Genomic DNA, 21,932 nt, shown 5'->3' on the forward strand with positions numbered 1-21,932 from the left:
GGCCAAACCGTGTAAGCCGGCACCGAATTGAATCTCTGACCATGTACAGGACCTGGCCTGGGTGCTGGGTGGTGTCCTGGCCATGGGGAAGGAGAAAGGTTTGCTGTGAGTCCTGCCCTCCAGAGACTGGGGTGTTGAGAAGCACAGGGGAGCGGCCTGGTAGGGCCACGCACCCTGGAGGGCCACAGACTTATTGGAGTGTAAGGGCCAGATTCCGAAGGGCAGGCCCCCTTCCTGCCCTCCTCTGGCTGCATCACCCCCTAGCCATCCACGAGACACTTCTAAAACATGTGCACATCACCCTCCCGCTCAGGACCCCACCATAGCATCCACTACCCATGGCAGCATTTCCCAAACCGGCTGGCTGTGCAAGCCTTTTCCTGCCTGATGCTGCTCTTCAGACACCTTTGGGGGCAAAGCTCAGACCATCTAATCCCGCCCCCCGTTTTGTACCAGTGCCTGCCCCTTCTGCAGCTTCACGGCTCAGCAACTCCCTCCTTACCCCGGGCCCTGCAGTCCCAGACATACCAGCTCCTTCCTCCAGTCCTTATAGCCTCTTCCTTCCCCTCCTGACTACCCCAAAGTCCCCTCTGAGCCCTGGGCAGCTGCCGTCCTCCCCTCGCCCTGTGTGGTCAGGGCTGCAGTCGTGTAATTCTGTCTCTTGGTTCCCAACACAGAATCTCAGAGTGCGGAGCAGTGGGGGAACCGAGTTCTTCACGCGGTCGGCAACCAAGTTCAAGGGTGCCCTGGCCCAGAAGTTCATGTTTGTGGATGGAGACCGGGCAGTGTGCGGCTCCTACAGGTGACTCTCCAGCTTTCAGGGAAGTTGTGGGAGCCAGTCTGGTTCCCAACTGGCTTCTGTCCTTAATGCTAACTTACGACACCCTGGTTATTCCAGTTCATTGATCCCAAGGCTGCTGAGGTGTGCGCAGGGCTGGAGCACACCTGCCTGCTTGTCTGTCTCTGGAGGCAGGCAGAGAAGGGCTTTGTCTGAGGACACTGTTGTTCCAGCTTGGAGATGTCACCGGCCTGGAGGTGGGGTATGGCCAGGCTGTGCCTCCACAGCATATGGGGGTCACTCTGAGAGCTGTCCTCAGGGATGGGACCAGCTGTGTGGGCACCACCACATGCGGCATGGGGTGGGCACTGCCCATGGTTACATGGGTTGGTGGCAGCATAGACACATGGCAGCAGTGGCCACCACGTGCAGCACCCCCCACGGTGTCCAGGGCCTTCCTGAGCTGCTTAGTGAATCCTGTACCAGCCTGAGAGAAGCACAGTGCCGTGCCATTTGCAGAGGTGGGAATAGGCTTGGTGCGACCAACTTGCTTGACATCCCAGACTCAGTCTGACCCCACAGCATGCACCTGCTCTCTGCCCCCATTCACTTCTCGATCCCAGGGCCCTGTGGCCACAGTCTGAGGCTCAGCAGCTGCGGGTGCACAGGGGCTGCTGGGGGAAGCAGGGTTGTGTGCCTGACCGGCGCCCCCTCCCTCTGTTGCAGCTTCACGTGGTCGGCCGCGCGGACGGACCGGAATGTGATCTCCGTGCTGTCTGGCCAGGTGGTGGAGATGTTCGACCGGCAGTTCCAGGAGCTGTACCTCATGTCACACAGTGTGAGCCTCAAGGGCATCCCTATGGAGAAGGAGCCGGAGCCAGAGCCTATCGTGCTGCCCTCTGTGGTCCCCCTGGTGCCCGCGGGCTCTGTGGCCAAGAAGCTCGTCAACCCCAAGTATGCGCTGGTCAAGGCCAAGAGCGTCGATGAGATTGCCAAGATCTCCTCTGAGAAGCAGGAGGCCAAGAAGCCCCTGGGGCTGAAGGGCCCAGCGCTGGCCGAGCATCCAGGGGACATCCCCGAGCTGCTGCCACCCATCCACCCAGGACTGCTCCACCTGGAGAGGGCCAACATGTTTGAGTACCTGCCCACGTGGGTGGAGCCAGACCCGGAGCCTGGCAGCGACATCCTGGGCTACATCAATATCATTGACCCCAACATCTGGAACCCCCAGCCCAGCCAGATGAACCGCATCAAGATCCGTGACACCTCCCAGGCCAGCGCCCAGCACCAGCTGTGGAAGCAGAGCCAGGACAGCAGGCCCCGTCCAGAACCTTGCCCTCCCCTAGAGCCCAGTGCCCCCCAGGACGGCGTCCCAGCTGAGAATGGCCTCCCCCAGGGGGACCCTGAGCCACTGCCCCCTGTGCCCAAGCCCCGGACAGTCCTTGTGGCAGATGTACTAGCCCAGGACAGCGGTGGTACTGGCTGGGCCCTGGAGCTCCCCAAAGAGGAGGCTCCCCAGAATGGGACAGACCATAGGCTACCCAGGATGGCAGGCCCAGGCCACGCCCCACTCCAGGGGCAGCTATCTGTGACCCAGGATGACCCCGACAGACTCGGGGTGGGGCTCCCCAATGGGCTGGATGGGGCGGAAGAAGAAGATGATGACGACTACATAACCCTCAGTGACCAGGACAGCCACTCAGGCAGCTCCAGCCGTGGGCCTGGCCCCCGACGGCCCTCAGTGGCCTCCTCTGTGTCAGAGGAGTACTATGAGGTGAGAGAGCACTCAGTCCCTCTCCGGAGGCGCCACTCAGAGCAAGTGGCCAACGGGCCAATCCCACCACCGCGCCGGCAGCTGAGTGCCCCCCATATAACCCGAGGGACCTTTGCTGGACCCCAGGGTGGCTCCCCGTGGGCCCAGAGTCGGGGGAGAGAAGAAGCAGATGTGTCGAGGAGGATGCAGGCCCAGCGCTCCCCAGACAAAGAGGCACAGGTGAGTCAGGGTCCCTGCACACCAGGGGACATGAGTCCCTCCCTGCCAGCCACCCAAGAGCCCGAGCTGCTGTCTTCTGAGCTACCGTGTCCCTGACTTTGATGACTTCAATTCCCTTGTTACAGATGGGGAAACTGATGAACAGGCAGGGGTGGGAACCATCCAGGGCCGTATGGAAGGCCATCATTAATACTGGGGACTCTTGGTCCCAGAGTCCTGAAAAGGCAACCTAAGGAAATGCACGTTTCCCCACCCATACGTCTCCAATGCCTGTAGTTAGAGGATCTTGATGGCACCTTCCAGGTGGGTGACACAGTCCCTAGTTTGCAGATGAGGAAACGGCGGGGCACAGGGACATTCGTTTACAGCCTTGAGGTCACGCAGCAGTAAGTGATACCTGTCCAGACCTTGTACCAAGCCACATCCATGTTAATCCCTTTGATTGTGGCCCTGAGGACCACTCTTCCCCACTCCCCAGGTTGGGGAACAGTTCCCATCTATCCCTTGCCTCTCCTCCTGGTGACCTTTGCAGGACAAGGTCTCAGAACCCTGGGTGCCCTGCAGCCTGGGCTCAGTGCCCGGAGCCCGTCCTACCTGGGAACAGTGCGCGGCTAATCATGCCCGGCATGATGATCAGGCCCATGGGAAGCATCTTGAGGTAGCTGGCCAGGATGGAGCCCGCCTTGGCATGGTTCAGGTCCCGGGCTGACAGTGACCGCTGCACGATGACCTGGGGGTGGAGTGCGAGACGAGTGAGTCCAAGCCTGAGGGACGCTTTATGTCAGGATTGGTCCTTGATGGGCCTCAGGGAGTGGGCATGAGGCACGATGATGTCCCATTAGCCCCCGACCCGCCCAGAACAGCCACACTCAAAGCCCCAATACTGTCAGCAACCAACCAGGAGAGCTCGCTTCAGCAGGCCAAGCAGCGAGAGCCGAGGTACACTCATTCCCAGGGACTCGGTCCCCTGACCTGCCAATAGGGGAGGTGTGGATCCTGCCCAGCCCACCACCCCTGGCAATTGTCAGGGCTGGAGGAGACCCTGGGTGGGGTGGTATGGGGACACACACCCCTACCCTCATCTCCTGGACCCTCATGACAGCAGCTGGCACGTTCATGATGCCAGGAGCAGACATTGGCACCAACTGTATTTGCATGGCTGGCAGAGTTCAGGCGCTTTAAGACCTGGGGTTTGGAAAGCTTGCAGTTCAGTAGCAGAGGGAGGCTAGAAGCTACCTGAGGGCATCGGCCCTTCTGGGCGCCTTCGGCAAATCCTAACCAGGCCTTTCCAGATTTGCAGAATGGGAGGAGGGAGCAGTAATGTGGACCCATAATGTCTGAGATCCCTCCCAGCACTGATATTATGATTCTACTTCAAAAGAGTTACTTTTTAAACAGCTTTATTGAGGTGTTCACAGACCGTATAATTCCCCCAGTCACAGTGTACACTCCCATGGTTTTTAGTATGTTCCCAAAGCTGTACAACCTATGACTCTGAAACGTAAGCATTTTTCCTTTGCAGTTCCACAGTTTAAGTCACCACCTGCGACTCAGCAGCAGGAAGCCTCCATGATTTTAACTTACTTTCCAAGCTTGCTAGTTTAACGGGTAGCTCCCAGCATCTACCCCTAAGCTGTGGATGTCACGGAAACATTAATTACAGAGGCTAGGAGTGTCTGCGGGCTGCAGCCTCCGAACGCGGGGCAAGCTGCTGTCCTTCCTGCTTCTCTGCCAGCTTTCTGTGACTTGGGAGAAGTCCTTGCCTCAGACTGGGCCTCAGCTGTCCCATCTGGACAATGAGAGAGTTAGATGGTGGTTCTGTCTAGGTGCTTGGGAGAGAAGCATTTCCCTAAGACCCTGCATGTCGTTCTGCCATTGATGGGATATTTGCCTCTATATTTCCATCTGTACTTATGGCAGCTGGCCCTGGGACAGGTGCTGTCACCCCAGGTGGAGAAGCTGAGGCTCAGAGTTCCCATGAGCTGTGAGGCCTGCCAGTCCCCCTGAATAGGGCAGGGGCTTTCCCCACCCCTGACTGTCAGATAGCAAGGCTGGCCCCCCTACTCAGATGTCAGCAGGCCACTGCTCACCCCCACCTCCCAGCACTCGTGTCCAGTCCCAGCCAGACCCCCTTCCCTGAGGAAGCTCACACTCCCTGAGTGGCCATTTCACCTTGGACTCCTCGTCTGCAAAATGAGGAGAGTTGTTGCAACGACTTAAGTGAGGCTGCTAGTGTAGCCGGCCAAGCCTGTCCCTGGCTCCTCAAGGGCCTCCGCTGAATGTGAGTTCCCTTTCTCAGTGAGTAAGTTTTGGGGTGTGGCCACTGGAGTCAGCACGCTGCCCACGAAAGCTGTGGCTGCTGTTATGACTGAGGCGGCTGCTGCTGACTAAGGGAGGGCACCCAGCCTGGAGCTGCAGCATCAGCAGGTGACAGAGCTGGCAGGACCCTGGGAGGCCTTCTGGTCTGTGCACCGCCCTGTTTCACAAACAGGGACACCAAGGCCCAGGGAGGGGCAGGGGCAGAGCCCAGATGGGAGCCCAGACCAGGGCTCTGTCCACTGGACCCTCTGCCTCTTCGTTACTGGTTTTGTTTCTGGTTAGAAAAATGCCACCCATTTGTCATGGATGAGCCAGAAGATAGTGAACGGCTCACCCCTGTATCCCAGCACTTTGGGAGGCCAAGGTGGGTGGATTACTTGAGGTCAGGAGTTCGAGACCAGCCTGGCCAACATGGTGAAACCCCGTTTCTACTAAAAATACAAAAATTGGCTGGGCGCAGTGGCTCACGCCTGTAATTCCAGCATTTTGGGAGGCTGAGGCGGGTGAATCACGAGGTCAGGAGATCGAGACCAGCCTTGCCAACATGGTGAAACCCCGTCTCTATTAAAAATACAAAAATTAGCTGGGCATGGTGGTGCGTGCCTGTAATCCCAGCTACTCGGGAGGCTGAGGCAGGAGAATTGCTTGAATCCAGGAGGTGGAGGTTGCAGTGAGCCGAGATGGTGCCACTGTACTCCAGCCTGGGCAACAGAGCAAGACTCCATCTCAAAAAAAATAAATAAATAAAAGCAAAACGCCCCATGGTCTCGGCACACAGAACTGCTGCCTCCCTTCTGACTAGACCGTGGGTGTCTTCGAGGGCTACCCTGGCCCCACAGCAAAGTGGAGTCAGACCCCTAGGTGCCCCTAAAAGTCCCCAGTGTCAGTGAGAGCCACGCAGAGACCAGGAACCTCAAGCAGGACTAGTGCCTGGGCTTCTGGACCGAGGCCCCGCATCCAGCAGGCAGATCCAGCCCGAGGGGAGGAGGATAGGGAGATAGGGCAGAGGCCAGGCTACAGCCCGATGCTGGTTGGTGCCCTGAACCACCTGGGGTCAGCAGTGTCCCTCCTCCACCTCCCTGTGTGATCCTCTCTGGGCCTCGGGCTCTTTATCTGTGTAGCGGGGCCCGCCCAACCCTGACCCCAAGGCCAGGACGTGTGCAGATTCATTTGGCTTTGACGGGAAAATCTCCTGACTGATGTTCCACCCAGAGACGCCCGTGCCATGCCAGGCTCATGCTGCGTTGGGAGGAGGTGGGATGTGGCAGTTGTAAAGGGGCTCAGCCTGGCAGGGTACCACATGCCTACTGTGCCCTCCACGGCCAACCTTTCACCAACCCCTGGCCCACTGGGGCTGGCCCTCAGCCCTCCCAGGAGAACTGGGCAGATGCCTGCTGTAAGCCCATGTGTTCCCTGGAGAGCCCTCCCATGAGGCATGGAGGATGTGAGCAGCTTGTGAGCACAGCATGCCGGAGTACAAGGGGCCCTGCTTGAGGACCACGTGTTACAGATGGGGAAACTGAGGCCCAGCCTTCCAGAGCTTCTGATAGCTCCCAGCTGGGGTCCGTTCTTACTGTTGGAACCCAGGGAGGGTCTCTGGGCAGATTCTGATGGAGCCCGTGCTGCTTGGGAGAGGAAGAGCAGAGCTGGGAACCACGGAAAAGTCACTCCACTCTGGGTTCAGATCCGTCTCTGTCTTTGGCCTCAGTGCTCTGTCCTATGAATGGAGCTGGCGAGGCCTACTCCCAGGGGAGGCCCCATGGGAAAGGCTTGTGTGAGCGCTGTCATCGTTCATTCCACAGAGGCTGGCTGTGGCTGCCTTGTCCTGTGGTGGACCCGTGGGGCTGGGTCCAGAGGCATGGACAGTCGTGGGGTCTGTGGCCACTGCTTCCCAGACCTTTTCCCACACACATGCTCCCTGGAGCTGCCCACGGCCTTTGGGACAAGCAAAGCAAGGGCACCATCTGCTTCTGTCCAGAGACGGGAAGCAGTTCATCTGAGGTCACCTGGAGGGCTGGTGACAGGGTCTTGGGGGCAGGGCCAGAGTCACCCCCTGCACTCAACAGAAACTCCTGCATTGCTTTCGACAACCCCATTCAGCCCATTTCCAACCACGTCCAGGCTTGTGTCGAAATAGAGGAGGCTGGTGGGGGTGAGCTGGGAGGAAGCTGCCTTGCTACACCCACAAAGGGCAGGATTATTCCTATTACAGACAGGGGAACTGAGGCATCGAGTGATTAAACCAACTGGCCTAGGCCCACTAGCTGGTGAATGGCAGAGCCAGGAGGCGAACCCGGGCCTGCTGGCTCCTGTGTGCCTGAGCAGGGTCCTGTGCTGGGGCGGGGTTGGCCCTTCTCGCTCAGCCTCACTCTCTGCTCTCTCTCTTCCAGGCCCAGCAGTTTCATCATCACAGGGCCCCTGCCTCAGGGACTAAGGATAAAGACGGCTTCCCAGGACCCCCTAGGTACCGCTCTGCTGTTGATGGCGTCCAGAGCTCTACCAGAAACACGGGCCCAGCCGTGGCCGGCCCCCACCGCTGGCAGGCCAAGGGAGGCCAGGTATCCCGCCTGCTGCCAGATCCTGGCAGCCCAAGACTGGCCCGAAATGCCCGCCCCTTGGCCGATGGCAAGGCCACCGAGGAGCATTCAAGTCCCTTCGGAATCCCATACTCCAAACTGTCTCAGTCGAAGCACCTAAAGGCCAGGACGGGTGGTAGCCAGTGGGCCTCATCTGATTCTAAACGGAGGGCTCAAGCCCCCCAGGACCGCAAAGACCCCTAGCAGCCTGTCCCAGCCTGGAGCCACACCTTCGGAGGCCCCAGCCCAGACTCATGATGCGGAGGGCAGATAGGCCACCTGGGCCTACCAGAGCCCGCTGGGACGGCAGGAAGGTGGGATGGGCGGGAGACGTTGGCACTCACCTGGTCGGTGCACCAGTACCAGGTGGCCATGATGGTCAGGCCAAAGGTCATCCCGGTCCACGGCAGGTCCCCTGTGTGGGGGTCTCGAAACATGTGCATGGCGTCTGCACGCGGCAGGTGGCAGGTGGTGTTGGCAATGGTCCTGGAGGGAATGGCCCGGGCATAGGCTGCCTCCAGCTGCCCGTAACCGCCGATCTGGTCGAAAGCTGGAGGGGTCAGGGTGGGACAGGGACAATTTGGTGGTTGGGGGGCCCTGACTACCCGGGCTCCCCCTACCTTCATCTCACAGGAAACTTCCTGATGCACCAAACTAGAGTTTTTTTCCACCTCATCTTTCCCGTTGTTTGGAAAGGTGTGAGGGTAGAGGGGTTTTTTGTTTTTTTTTAAAGGTGTATTTGAATGACTATTTTATTTGTATTTAAAATAATACTATTAAGTGAGCATTTTGCACATGGGCATCCCAGTGTCCTGCTGGCCCGGCAGGAGTCACTGTTGGCCTCTGGACACCCATCAGCCTTGGGCAAGAGGTTCTCAGCCAGGTTTCTGATTGTCGATTCAAGGAAGCAACAGTAATTTTTCTTGACATTTGAGGACCTTCCTGAGGCTTCTAAAGTGTTCATCCTGATCACCTGAAGGGTGTGATTTTAGCAGAGCTGAGAGTGGCTGGTGGTGATGTGGCCCCAACCCCCTGAGGCACAGAGAAGAGGGAGACAGAGGTCCAGAGAGGGATGGGGCCTCCATCAAGACCGCACAGCCCATCTGGCGGGCTCAAGCCGGGCCTTTTTCCTCTCCAGTCCGGAACGCCTCACTGTTCCTGTCTACCTCGGGGTCAGGGCCTGGCATGGCCAAGCCCTGGCCCGTCTGTGTCTGTCACTCCCCTCCCTTCCAGACTGGGCCTGGCTGCTGGGATCCCTCTCATGAGGTGGGTCCTAGGGACACTAGAGCCCCTGGTCTGAGAGGAAGAAGCCTGGATGTAGGAAACTAGTTTCCACCCCAGGCCCCACTCCCTAGCCTTTTCCAAGTGGGACATGGAAGAGGCAGCCTGCTGCCTGGATGCTGGTCCCCCAGCATCACCGTTTCCATGGAGCTCAGGCCAGGCTCTGTATTCAGACCAAGGGTTCCTGTGAGGCTCAGAGCAAATGAACAAGTGCCATTCAAGGGTTAGAAACTGCTCAACCACAGGGTCCCAGTGTCTGAGTCTGGAAGAGTCTTTAGACATGTGTTCACTCTCTGCAGGGTCCTCCTGGCTCTGCTTACATACTTCCAGGGACAGTGAGCTCTATCTCTCTCCGGGCAGCCCTGTAAGCTTCCTGTCTGTTCCAGACTAGTATTGCCAATATCTCCAAGCTCTCTTCTTTCCTCCTTGGCCTTTGTCCTGCAGGAGGTGGCATCACCTCTTGGGATTCTGTACATGCTTTTAAACAATTGGAGGAGCCGCCCAGGCAGTTTTGTGGTCTCCTGGTTGTGTGCCTTCACACCCGCCTACAGCCCCACCTCACCATCGAGCGCTGAGCCAATGTGGGTGTGGCTGGTCCTGAGTCCCTGAGTCAGCTCCTTGCCAGGGCCAGAGCTGGTAACAGCGGGGCAGTAGGCTGGGCAGCCTCTACCAGCCAGGGCAGTCACTGAGGGGCCAGCAGTGGGGCTGACTGTCTAGTGGCTCAACCTCCTGAACCCACCCACCCCCAGCGATGCTACCCAGAACCCCAACAGCATGAGTCCTGCAGAGTGCCGGGCAGTGCCAGACTCCACAGGGCTTGCTGTGGGGATAGCCCCGCCATGGCCACAGACCTTGTCCTCACCTTTGATTGTCAGGATGACAGCCCCCACCACCATGATGAGCGTCTGCAGGGCATCCGTGTAGATTACAGCGGCCAGGCCCCCTGCCAGTGGAAGCAAGGTTGCTGGAGAGGGCACTGGCCCCAGGGAGGAAGGACACAGGGAGGAACTTCTGGGGCTCCTACTGGGGCCACTTCCTGGGCTGCTCCCTCGGGCCTGTAGGGAGAGGTGGCCTTCTGCCCCCTTTACACATCCCCTGGGTGGATCTCCCTGCTGTGGGCGCCATACCTGCGATGGTGTACAGGGCCGTGATGCCAAGCGTGAGGATGGTGGAGAGGTAGAAGTTCCAGCCCAGGCAGATGTGCACAAACAGAGCCCCCGCATACAGGTCCAGCTGCGGAGGGAGAGAGGCTTGTGTGGGTGGCTGAAGTCGCTGTTAGACCCAGGGCTCCAGCAAGCCACTCCCTAGGTGACCCCAGGCAAGGCCCTCTCTGGGCCTCAGTGGCCTGTGGATGAGGAAGGGAGACCCCCACTCGCCTGTCTGCCTGCATCACGGGGGCCATTGTGAGGTTGGGGGAAGAACTGGCCATGGAGAAGCTGCAAGCTTGTGTGGATGTCAGGGGACGTTACTGTTACTAATAAAGTCCAAAGTGGCCAATGCCCTTCCTGAAAGCAGCGTTGTTATTGAATCTGGCCCCTTCCCCAGGGGATAAAAGGTGGAGCCCTGTCCCCTCGGTTCCCAGGGGGACCTTGATGAGGAGTTTGTGAGGAGTCCGTGAAGACCAGTAGGCCTCAGGAAAAGTGTGTGCTGGGCGGGCCAGGAAACAGAGGGTCAGCCTTGCTTCCTGCCCCCACCCCCCGGTGGGTTTGGAACTGAAGCCTGGAGTGGCTCAGAGGCTGGGTCTCAGGCTGAAGCTGGTCTCCACACTGACTGAACATAGCCCCTGCCCTCGCAGAACCTGGGACTGCTCCTCCTAAAGGCAGGAGTGTTAGCCTGGAGACCAACCTCAGCCTGGCATGGGCCTCACAGACCAGAATCCCACCCTCCACCTGGCAGTGGGGGCCCAGAGAGAGGGAGGGCAGCACCCTGTTGTCTGGGACATGGGTTGGTAACAGGCTTCATCTTGCTCCACCCCGAGTTCCTAAATCTACCGCTCTGCTTTGACTCAGGAGATGCGAGATGAGCCAACACACAGCCTCTGGGGCCAGGAGCTTCCTGAGAAGGCTGGAGACCTGCGCTTCCTAGTGTGGGGACACATCTGCACGAGGCTCAGGAAGTGCAGGCCCCAGGCCCCTTTGAGCTCCCCCAGGCAGGGATCCCTGCCTCCCCCAGTCCCAGGGACACAGGGCCCAGGCGGGATGGGATCTGGCTCCAAAGCCTGTGCTTCCTGTACCTCTCCCTCCAGGCGCCTCTCAACCTGTCTTAGAGAGACCAGCCAGTTTGGAAACTGGCCAGGGGCTTTCAGTAGAACCTCGGCCCCTTCTGGTCCTTATCTTTGGTTCTCTCTGTGTGTGTGTGTGCGTGTGTGTGTAGGAAGGGCAGGTGGTTCAGGGGAAGGTGTGGTGGGGGGTGGGGGCTTGATCTGCCTCCAGCCCAAGCAGAGAAGTGTAGAGGTGCTGAATATCAGAGCAGGACGGACTCTTCAAGCCGTTGCCCCATCAGACTAGAGGAGAAACTGAGGCCCCAGCAAGGGAAAGGACGTCCCCAAAGTCAACCCCTAGTAGGTATCAGAGATTGGAGTTGCCAGGAGAGGGAAGGTCAAGAGGGACCAGGAGGCTTCTAGAAGGCCCACTACAGCAGCCTGCAAGCTTCTGTCCTAAAGTCACCGCTCCAGACTCCCGCTGGACCCTGGCTGCCTCTGGACAGAACCCGGGTCTGTGTGCCTGGCCTCTGGCTCTAGCCACGCCAGACATAGCCCTTCATCCCATGCCCAGAACTTAGCTGCCTCCAGGTCTTTGCTCACCGGCTCACCAGATTCCCTCTGCCCTGGAACATCCCAGCCTCTGCTTCTCATCGTTCAAAACACAGCCATGCCAGCCCCTCTGCTCCTTGAGTTTATTGTTCATGCACCCTCCCTCCTGCCTCCCTCCTTCCTGTCCTTCCTTCCACAGTGGCAGGCCCCAAAGACTGAAGAGAAGTCCCGCAGGTGCAGGAACGGCAGGAGCAAGGGTGTGCGGTGGGCCTTTCACTGCTGTCTCCCCTATAGACTGGACCCTACGTGGCATCCAGTGAAGGTTTGCTGCTGCTGCTGCTGGAGGCCCAGTAGGTGTGCAGTTGCCTGCAACTCCCGGACAGCCCCCGGGTGAGGAAGTCAGACAACACCTAGCCCTATCCAACCCCTCCTGCAGCCTGAGCACTCTTCTCTATGGGCCCGGGCAAGCTTCAGCCTGACAGACGCCAAGAGCCACACAGCCCTGGCTCTGTGTCCCTGGTCTGCTGTGTCCCAGCCGCATGGCTTTGAGCAGGCCACTTTACCCCCTGAACCTCAGTGCCCCTAATCTGTGACATGGGGAAGTGGGTGTGGAGCACACATAGCCAGCCACCCAGCCCCTCCATACCTGCCGGCACCCTGCAGCCCCTCCACCCCCTCACCTTGGCACGGGATGGCCCCTGGGACCATCTGAGATAGCCAACTCTCCTCTGTGCCTCCCTCCCCAGTGACCCAGGAGCAACTGCAGCCTTTTTTTTTTTTTTGAGACGGAGTCTTGCTCTATCTCCTAGGCTGGAGTGCAGTGGCACGATCTCGGCTCACTGCAACCTCTGCCTCCCAGATTCAAGCGATTCTCCTGCCTCAGCCTCCTGAGTAGCTGGGACTACAGGTGTGCGTCATCACGCCTGGCTAATTTTGTATTTTTGTAGAGATGGGGTTTTGCTATGTTGGCCAGGCTGGTCTCGAACTCCTGACCTCAGCTAATCCACCCACCTCGGCCTCCCAAAGTGTTGGGATTACAGGCGTGAGCCACCGCGCCCGGCCCAGAGTCTATTCCAGCTCCTAGAAGGCACAGATGGGGAGGTCAAGGCCCGAAGAGCAGAGGAACTTGCCCATGGAGGCAAAACACTGAGAACAAAATCAACAAGACTGCACCCGGGAACGGCATCCCGAGGAAGGGCCACTCCTGGGGCACAGGTCAAACCAGGACCTCACTCTAGGCCGCCACCCATGGGGCTGGAGCTACTGGTCCACTCCCAGCTCTGTTCAGAAGCGCCCGCCTGCTCCTATGATGTGGCCCCACACTCACCCTGCACAAAGTGTCCTGTCCACCTCCCTGCTCCTTCCTCCCCACGCAGGACCCCCACAGCTCCTCCCTTCATCTTGTACCCAGAAACCCTGCCGGTTCTTCACGGCCCTGGCTGTTCCCCAGGATGCCCTGCTGACTGGCCACTTTTGACAAGTGACAAATGTGCCTCTGGGCCACAGGCCACCCTGATGTCTTTCAGGTCTCCCTCATCCTACCAGGTGGGTGTGATAATCCCTTCCACTCCACAGTGGGGAGCACCTGGGCATGGAGAAGTGAAATGACTTTGTCAAAGTCCCACCGTCCTAAGAGGTGGGCCCAAGGACGCGCCCTTCCTGCTGGCTGACCCCGGGGCCTGCGAGGTCCTGGGGAGGAACCTCATGGCAGGGGCCCTCCCAGAGAGCGCACGCTGTTGGCAGAAGGCCACTCCTCTCCTGGCACCATCTAGCCATCACTGGGGGCTTGCAAGGGCAGAAGCCCCGTACACAGGGAGGGAGCAAGGCTGAGAGAGGACGTGTGGGCCATGGGGTGCAGGATGGGGCTGATCTGGTGGGCTCTGCACAGCTGAGAACCCCAAGCTCCCCATGTGCATGAAGGAGCCTCACTCCATCTCCCAGTCGATGGAAACCGTTCACTCCAGGACATGTCTGAGGCCGAAGAAGGCTGGAGACCGGCCCTGGTGCTCCGGCTGCCCTGTCCTGGGCCCCTGCCCTGCCCGCTCTCGGCTACCTTCCCACATGGAACTTTTTTTTTTTTTTTTTTTGAGACGGAGTCTCGCTCTGTCGCCCCTGCTGGAGCGCAGTGGCCGGATCTCAGCTCACTGCAAGCTCCGCCTCCCGAGTTTACACCATTCTCCTGCCTCAGCCTCCCGAGTAGCTGGGACTACAGGCGCCCGCCACCTCGCCCGGCTAGTTTTTTGTATTTTTAGTAGAGATGGGGTTTCACCATGTTAGCCAGGATGGTCTCGATCTCCTGACCTCATGATCCGCCCGTCTCGGCCTCCCAAAGTGCTGGGATTACAGGCTTGAGCCACCGTGCCCGGCCCCCACATGGAATTTGTATCTCCCATCCTTGGTGGGACAGCAGAGAAGCTGGGCTGAGCCCTGCACTGACACTAGGAGTTGACTATCATTTCTCCCAAATCTTTTTGGTGTCCTCTACCCCTGAGCCTTGCCCATTTCCATGGAGGCCGTCACCATCCTCCGGGGCTCCCCCTTGCCACACTCCCCGCCTGTGACCCACAGGCCGCTACTATGGATTCTCTCTCCAAAACACACACCCACTCCCCAAAACCTCTACTGACCCCATCCTAGGCCCAGTCCCCTTGCCAGCTCCTCACCGGTCCCTCCTGCACTTGGCTTGTGCAAGGAAAACCTGGGGCTCTGCATTTCTGTTTTGTTTTTGTTTTAAAAAAAACCTCCGCCTCCTGGGTTCAAAAGATTCTCCTGCCTCAGCCTCCCTAGTAGCTGGGATTACAGGTGTGAGCCACCACGCCTGGCTAACTTTTTGTATTTTTAGTAGAAACAGGGTTTCACCATGTTGGCCAGGCTGGTCTCGAACTCCTGACCTCAGGTGATCCCCCAGCTCGGCCTCCCAAAGTGCTGGGATTACAGGTGTGAGCCACTGCGCCCGGCCAGGTTCTGCATTTCTACCATTCCAGGAGTAAGGTGCACCCCCACCCGGCAGAGGCCCTGCCCAGAGGCTCTGAGTGGTTCCCACTGCCTCTCTGCTCTTGGTCATCGCTGCCCCTCCATATCCCTACGCAGCCCCAGCCCCACCAGCTTCCCGCTCCTGGACTTGCCAAGCTCTTTCCCTGAGGCTGCAGCAAGGCTGGCATTTCCACCCCAGACTGCGCTGTCTCCAGTGAGCCCAATCCCTGATCCTGTCTCCCCATTTCTGCCCCACCCCCCTACCCTGTTTACTTCTTTTATCACGCTTTTACCATTTCTTATGATTTCTTATGATTTCCTTGGTCTGTTTCCTTACCCCCTCTGTCTAGATGTCTAGAAAGCATCTATGGCTGTGGGGGGCTCACCCGGGGCCTGGCACACAGTAGGTGTACAGTAAGTAGGCGCTTTCCATAGGGCAGGGAGTGGCAGCCCAGAACCCGCAGGCCAGGCCCAGTCATGCCTTGCAGTATTGTCTGCAGGCACTTTCAGGCCCCAGGGGCAGAGTTGAGGAGTGAGGACAGAGACCATGTGGTCTGTAAAGCTGAAAATATTTCCTCTCTGGCCCTTTGCAGAAAAAACGAGCTGACCCCTGGCATAGATTCTCTCACCTAGACCCACGAGGCATGCGGGCCACCCTGGGGATGCTCCAGTGAGCAAGGGAACCAACAGAGCACACAGCCAGCAGGCATTCCCAGCCCATGGGGGTAGAGCGAGGTAGGGGGCTGGCCCGCGGGGACGGGGGTGAAGATGGAGAGAATGCAAAAACTTGAGGGACATGAGGGAGCCACGTGGATATCCAGGTAGAAGGTTCCAGGCAGAGACCACAGCAAATGCAAAGGCCTCGAGGTAGGAACATGCCTGGTGTGTCCATGGAAGCGCAGAGGCCAGTGTGGCTGGAGTGGGTGGGGGCAACAGGCGAGGGAGGGGTGAGGTCAGTGAGGGCGCAAAGCGACCTCGTGGAGGACCTTTACTGCAAGTGGCGTGGGACATCGCGCCCGGTTCCAGAGGCTAAATGACTGGCTAGAGCCCCACAGTGATGGAGCTGGATTTGGGTCCCTTCGTCTGAGGGTCAGGGTGGTGATTCTCCATGCCCTGCCATCGCGGGTCCTCCTGTGGGCCAGTGCCCCTGCCTGAGGGATGGCAGCAGGCACCCTAAGATCTCTGTCTACACAGGCAGCGGCTGGGACAGATGCTGGACGCGCAGACACATGAGGCATTCCTGGGGCACAGCCCAGTGAGGTCAGGAGCTCTGGGGACCGCCTGGGCGCGTGCACTTCAAACAGCCAGGGTACCAGTCCTCTCGCAGCCAAGCCCAGCAATTAGCGTTCCTCAAGCTTCGTCCTCTGCTTCATCCAGGCAGCCCCAGCGTTGGTTCTGAAGCCCAGCCTTGATGTGAGTGGGTGCTCACTGCTTTATAGTTGAGTACACTGAATCACTCCCATCACAAAGTGGGGTTTGAAGGGCCATGTCCTGGCTGCTTCAGGGCAGCAGAGCTGAGGTTGGGCCTCTTGGCCGGGAGGCACAGGCCTGGGTTCTAACAGTAGTCCCTGCCTGACTCGCTGTGACCTGGACCTCAGTTGTGTCATCTGTAAACTCGGAGAGCCGGACAAGATTGTCCCTAAGATCCTCTCACTTCACTGAGCTCTTCCTTCTGCTTTTTTTTTTTTTTTTTTGGAGACTCAGCTCACTGTTACCTCCACCTCCCCAGTTCAAGTAGTTCTCCTGCCTCAGCCTCCTGAGTAGCTGGGACTACAGGCGCACGTCACTACATGTGGCTAATTTTGTGCATTTTAGTAGAGATGGAGTTTCACCGTGTTTCACCGTGTTGTCTTTGACTCCTGAGCTCAGGCAATCCGCCCGCCTCAGCCTCCCAAAGTGCTAGGATTACAGGCGCCAGCCACCGTGCCGCCCGCCTCAGCCTCCCAAAGTGCTAGGATTACAGGCGCCAGCCACCGTGCCGGCCCCCTCTGCCTTTCTAGAAGTCCCGCCCAAGCCATCCACTTTCAGGACCCTCCGAGTGTGAGGTATAAGCTCCACCGCAGAGAAGCCAGCAGGGTGAAACCCTGTGCCTGCGGCTCAGCCTCCCTCCCTCACCAGACCTACCTGGGGCGTCCTCACAGGCCTGGCCTCTTCTTGTCTCTCTCCCCTCCAGTCCACCCTCTGGAAGATTCCAGAGAGCACAAAGTACAAACACGACCATGTCACTATCCTACTTAAAACACCACCCCTGTTCCACTTGGGCTCCCTGGATACTTCAACCTCTTACAATTAAACCTCCCTCACCTCATCTCTCACTGCAGACCAGACGCTGAAAGCTGGCAGCTAAGAGGCAAATGTGGCAACGGGCCTGTCGTGTGTGAATGCTGAGGCATGTTCTCTGGTTTGCTTTTGTCCCCACTACTGCCTATTACTCACTCCCAGCTTCTCCCCACACTGTTTTTTATCTGGTCCCCAGAGGTGTCTGACTTAGTGATCCCTACAGTCTAGGGCTCCAGACCCGACCACCCCGAGACACATCCTGCCTCTTCTCACCTCTCTCTTTGTCATTTGCTCCTGTCCCCCATCGGCATCCCTGTTTCCATCAGAGCCCAAGTCAAATGCCACCCCCAGCAAGCCCCGCTGTGTCCTCTTCTGAGCTTCACGCCTGTCCCATGCATCCATCTATTTCTCACTGCAGTGCGAGCCCCTGGCAGGCCGGGGCCAGGTCTTGTTTATTTCTGTATCTCTGGCTTCCAGGGAGGTGGCTGGCATGGGGTGGGGTGGAGATCAAGAAATGTGGGAGAGGAAGGGAGAATATGAGTGGAAAACTCTAAACTCAGCCTTAAGGGCAGGCCAAGGCCAAGTCCCTCCGGACTCTAAAGGGCTCCCAGAGAAAGCAAACCTCCTACAGTACACCAAGGGCATCTGGCGAAGACTGTGGCCCAGGGTTTGCTGCTGGCCACCCCCGAGACCTGCCCACAAGAAGGATGAGACACTCTGGGAACCCCCTCAGAGTCACCCAGCAACACCAGTGCAGATGGAGGCCCAGTGGGGGCTCTGGATGGACCCTTTCAGGGCCCTCTTTCCAGGTAATCCTGCCCACAGCTCCCGGTTGACCAGCGAGGCCTCTACCTCTCCTGCGCCTCCATTCCCTCCACTAAATCGACGCCTCTTCTGGGCTTTCCTAGTCCCAGAGCTGAATGAAGACGGCCCAGGAGGCCGTTTGCCTCTGAGGGAAAGCCGGGCCTCATAGAGCACTTCCCACAGACACAGCAGCCCTCACCGGCCTCACAGGAACCCTGGGAGACAGGGTCAGCTGCCCCACCTTACAAGGGAGGAGCCCCAGGCACAGGGACGCTTGGGGGTCTCAGGGGCTAGTGTCGGCCCCCTCAGAATCAGGCAGCCCCAGGACTCAAGCCCCTTCAGAAGCCTGGGGCTGGATGAAGCTGGCTGCCCCCAGGGACTTGGAGTGAGAGCGAAAGGCCTGGTGTTGCCACACGGTCACCAGGAGGGTTGGGATCATCTTCCCCTCCCTGGGCCTTAGTTTCCCTCTCTGTAAAGTCAGAGGCTTGGACAAGATGAGCTCTATGCTTCTTCTGACCCTGACGTTCGAGGTGTGTTCCTGCTCTTAATATGCCAGTGGGGCAGGGCCAGGCCCCCAAGGATAGGTGTCAGTGATGGAGCCCACCAGCCTTGGGGTGAGAGGCAGGTCAGCTCAGTGCAGACCAGACAGGGCCAAGACCACGTGGGCTTTTGGCGCCCCCTAGTGGGAGGTCCTGGCTCATACCCGTGTCGGCCCCAGTACTGACCTCAGACCATCCTAACACCCTGCGTCAGAGCAGAAGTCAGCAGGTTGTGTTCTGTCCCTGACTAGGGAGCTCTGGACCACCTGTCCAGACTCGCTGCGTGACCCCAGGTAAGTCATTGCCCCTCTCTGGGCCTCAGTCTGCCCAGCTGTGAAACAAGGCAGAGATGAATGAGAAGACGTCAGGTCCACTTGAGGGGCTCACAGATTGAGGGTGTTTCCAGGCTATGCCAGCAGGGAGCGGGGGGCAGCTCACCGATATCTTGGTGAAGACAGACAGTAGCAGGGACAGGACAGACAGGTACATGCGGATCCGCTGGCCTCCATAGCGCTTCTGAATGTACTCAGGTAAGGTGACGATCTGGGGAGGCACATGGGTAGGGGCTAAGCATCCTCCAGATGATGCCCAGCGCTCCAGACAGGGCCTGTCTCAGTCATTCTGCCTCTCCCACCACCACAAAGCAGCTGTGAGCCTCTCAAGGGCAAGGCCCAGGCACTGACCCCTTAGAGGCTCAGCACCCGGCCTTGAATCCCAGGCTGCTCCAGCTGCGTCCCGAGGGTGTCAGGCAGGGGAGTGGCAGGCTGAGATCCCAAGACTGGCTCTTTAGGGCTGAGACGAGGAATGGATTGGAGGGGCCGTGGCTGGAGACAGAGGGACAAGTTTAGAGGCTGTTTTGACAAATCCAGGTGCACTATGATGAGGCTGGATGAGGGAGGTGGCTGCGAGGGGCAGAGCTGGGGACAGGCTGAGAGACATCCGGGAAGTGGAGTTGACTGGATTTAGTGGCTGCATGGCCGGGGCTGAAGGAGTGGGCAGAGTCGAGGATGGTGCAGCCAGATGTGCCATTCAGGCATGCCACCCAGGTGTACAGCCCAGGTATGCTACCCAGGTGTGTGGGCCAGGTGTGCAGCCTATGTGCCCTGCTGGATGGGACATTGTTCCTGAGATGCAGCACTCAGGGCCGTGGAAAGCAGCCAACACAGCACCCAGGCTGAGGTCCGAGGGGACCCACCTTAGTGGGTTGATACAAATGTTAGTTGGGCTAATAGCAAACCCAGCCCTAAGAGTTCACCAAGTCCTGATGTGAGGCCACGGTGGTCCTGCCCATTACTACCATCAACTTGGACCAAGGCCCAGCCCCCCGGTTGGAGGCCTCATGAGTAGACTCACCTCTGAGGAGATGTAGATGGGCACGAACACCCACGCCAGTGCCAGCAGCACGTACGTGGCCTGTGGGGACAGAGGCAGGTGAGGACTGCAGGTGCAGCTCCCACAGCTCTGCTCCAGAGACACAGCAGACAGAGCCATCTGGTGGCCTGGCTTCCCCCCGCCCCTCCTGACTTGCCATGAGATCCTGGGTGGCTCCTTCCCCTCTCTGAGTCTGGGGAAAGGCCCACAGCTTCCTGCCAGTTGTGCCATCCAGCACCTTGATATTCTGAAGACAGGATTTGGCCCAGGTGGGCTCTGGGCACTGCACAGAGCCCACCTGGACATGGGCTGACACCAGCCACTGGGAGCTGCCCCCCTCCAGGGCTGTGGCCGCACCCTGTGCCCTGGCTCTCCCACAGGCTGCCTGTCCTCCAGGACTCACATTCCACTCGAAGCCTGCCACGGCCAGACCTCCTGCGGCGCCTGAGCCCGCCAGTCCAATGAAGAGGCCAGAGCCCTCGCTACTGGCGAAGAGGGAGGCTCCGATCTGAAGGAGAGAAAGGGAAACGCATCAGAGGCAGGCTCCCTGAACCGGCCCCATCCTGGGCCTGACAGCTTCTCCTTCATCCTCACAAACCTAAGCGGGGTCCTAGCCCCACTCACGGATGAGGAGCCCAGGGTGTGAGTTCTACCCATGACTAGCTGCACAGCTAAGGAGTGGATGTAAGTTTCACATTCCAAAGCCCCTGCTCCTTACACAATTTCTAGCAGCTCAGACCTATGCCCCTCACTTGGGGACCTCCTGCCCGCCTCCGGCCTGTTCCACTGAATTGGACTGGCTCAGAGATGCAGGTGCCAGGTGACCTAGAGATCAGACACAGCTCCACGGACAAAATGGGGTGTGTGAGAAGTCAGAGTGCACTCACCGGCCACCACGTCATGTCCCGGCCTGCTAGGAAGTAGCCATTCACCGTGTTCCTGCTGGCCCGACAAGAGGACTGCAAGAAGAGAAAGACGAGACAGGAGTTGGAAGCCCGTGCACTGCTGGTGGGAAGTAGAATGGGACTGCTGCTGCGGAAACGGCGTGGCAGCTCCTCAAAAAGTTACGCATAGAATCACCATATGACCCAGAAGTTCCACTCCTAGGTGCATGTCCAAGAGAACTGAAAATACACATCCACTCAAAAACTTGTACACGAACGTTCATAGCAGCATTATTCATGATAGCCAAAAGTGAAAACAACCAACATTTCTGTTGACTGATGAGTAAATAAACACAATGTGGTGTATCCTATATAAAGGAATATTATTCAGTCTTCAATAGGAATGAAGTTCTGCTGGGTGCCGTAGCTCATGCCTGTAATCCCAGCACTTTGGGAGGCTGAGGCAAGCAGATCACTTGAACCGAGCAGTTTGAGACCAGACTGGGCAATGTAGTGAGACCCCAGGTCTACAAAAAATGCAGGGTGTGGTGGCACACGCCTGTGGCCCCAGCTACTTAGGAGGCTGAGGTGGGAGAATCACTTGAGCCCAGGAGGTGGATGATGCAGTGAGCAGTGACTGTGCCACTGCACTCCAGCCTGAGCAACAGAGTGAAATCCTATCTCAAAAAACAACAACAGATATCTTGGGAATGAAGCTCTGATGCATGCCCAACTTGGATGGACCTTGACAACACGATGCTTCATCAACAGAGACAGACACAAAAGGCCACGAATTGTATGATTCCATTTATATGAAATGTCCAGAACAGGCACATTTATAGAGATAGAAAGCAGATGAGTGGTTGCCAGGGGCTGGGGGGCAGGAATAATGGTGCTTGACTGCTTATGGGGACAGGGTATCCATTTGGAGTGATGAAAATGTTTTGGAGCTAGCTACAGGTAATGGTTGCCCAGCATTGCCAATGTACGAAATGCCATGAATTGCACACTTTAAAATGGTTAAAATGGGCAGGCGCGGTGTCTCACGCCTGTAATCCCAGCACTTTGGGAGGCCGAGGTGGGTGGATCACGAGGTTGAGATCGAGACCATCCTGGCCAACATGGTGAAACCCTGTCTCTACCAAAAATACAAAAATTAGCTGGGCGAGGTGGCAGGTGCCTGTAGTCCCAGCTACTCGGGAGGCTGAGGCAGGAGAATTGCTTGAACCCGGCAGGTGGAGGTTGCAGTGAGCCGAGACCGCACCACTGCACTCCAGCCTGGCGACAGAGTGAGACTCTGTCTCTAAATAAATAAATTAAAATTGTTAAAATGATGAATTGTATATTATGTAAATTTCATCTCAACTTTTTTTTTTTTTTTT

The 21,932-nt window shown here is 58.1% G+C and overlaps 2 protein-coding genes across 5 annotated transcripts in view; one reads left to right on the plus strand and one right to left on the minus strand.

Annotated features, from left to right (window-relative positions):
* The window catches only part of FAM83G (family with sequence similarity 83 member G), a 35,256-nt gene extending 24,803 nt beyond the window's left edge, over positions 1 to 10,453 (plus strand). The window contains exons 4-6 of the mRNA XM_025363277.1: positions 678 to 802; positions 1,505 to 2,771; positions 7,481 to 10,453. Coding sequence (XP_025219062.1) covers positions 678 to 802; positions 1,505 to 2,771; positions 7,481 to 7,870 — 1,782 coding nt within the window. The 3' untranslated portion in view covers positions 7,871 to 10,453. The remainder of the gene's footprint in view (positions 1 to 677; positions 803 to 1,504; positions 2,772 to 7,480) is intronic.
* Positions 1 to 21,932, minus strand: part of SLC5A10 (solute carrier family 5 member 10) — a 73,325-nt gene that overhangs the window by 43,159 nt on the left and 8,234 nt on the right. For 3 of the 4 annotated variants that reach the window (XM_025363281.1, XM_025363279.1, XM_025363278.1), the window contains exons 2-9: positions 20,554 to 20,625; positions 20,070 to 20,174; positions 19,649 to 19,708; positions 18,734 to 18,838; positions 10,075 to 10,180; positions 9,810 to 9,890; positions 8,011 to 8,216; positions 3,366 to 3,501 (exon numbers count right to left, since the gene is read on the minus strand). In XM_025363281.1, coding sequence (XP_025219066.1) covers positions 3,366 to 3,501; positions 8,011 to 8,216; positions 9,810 to 9,890; positions 10,075 to 10,180; positions 18,734 to 18,838; positions 19,649 to 19,708; positions 20,070 to 20,174; positions 20,554 to 20,625 — 871 coding nt within the window. The remainder of the gene's footprint in view (positions 1 to 3,365; positions 3,502 to 8,010; positions 8,217 to 9,809; positions 9,891 to 10,074; positions 10,181 to 18,733; positions 18,839 to 19,648; positions 19,709 to 20,069; positions 20,175 to 20,553; positions 20,626 to 21,932) is intronic. The other variant, XM_025363280.1, reaches the window with a different exon arrangement.

This window comes from Theropithecus gelada, chromosome 16 (genome assembly GCF_003255815.1).
Source record: "Theropithecus gelada isolate Dixy chromosome 16, Tgel_1.0, whole genome shotgun sequence".
NCBI lineage: Eukaryota > Metazoa > Chordata > Mammalia > Primates > Cercopithecidae > Theropithecus > Theropithecus gelada.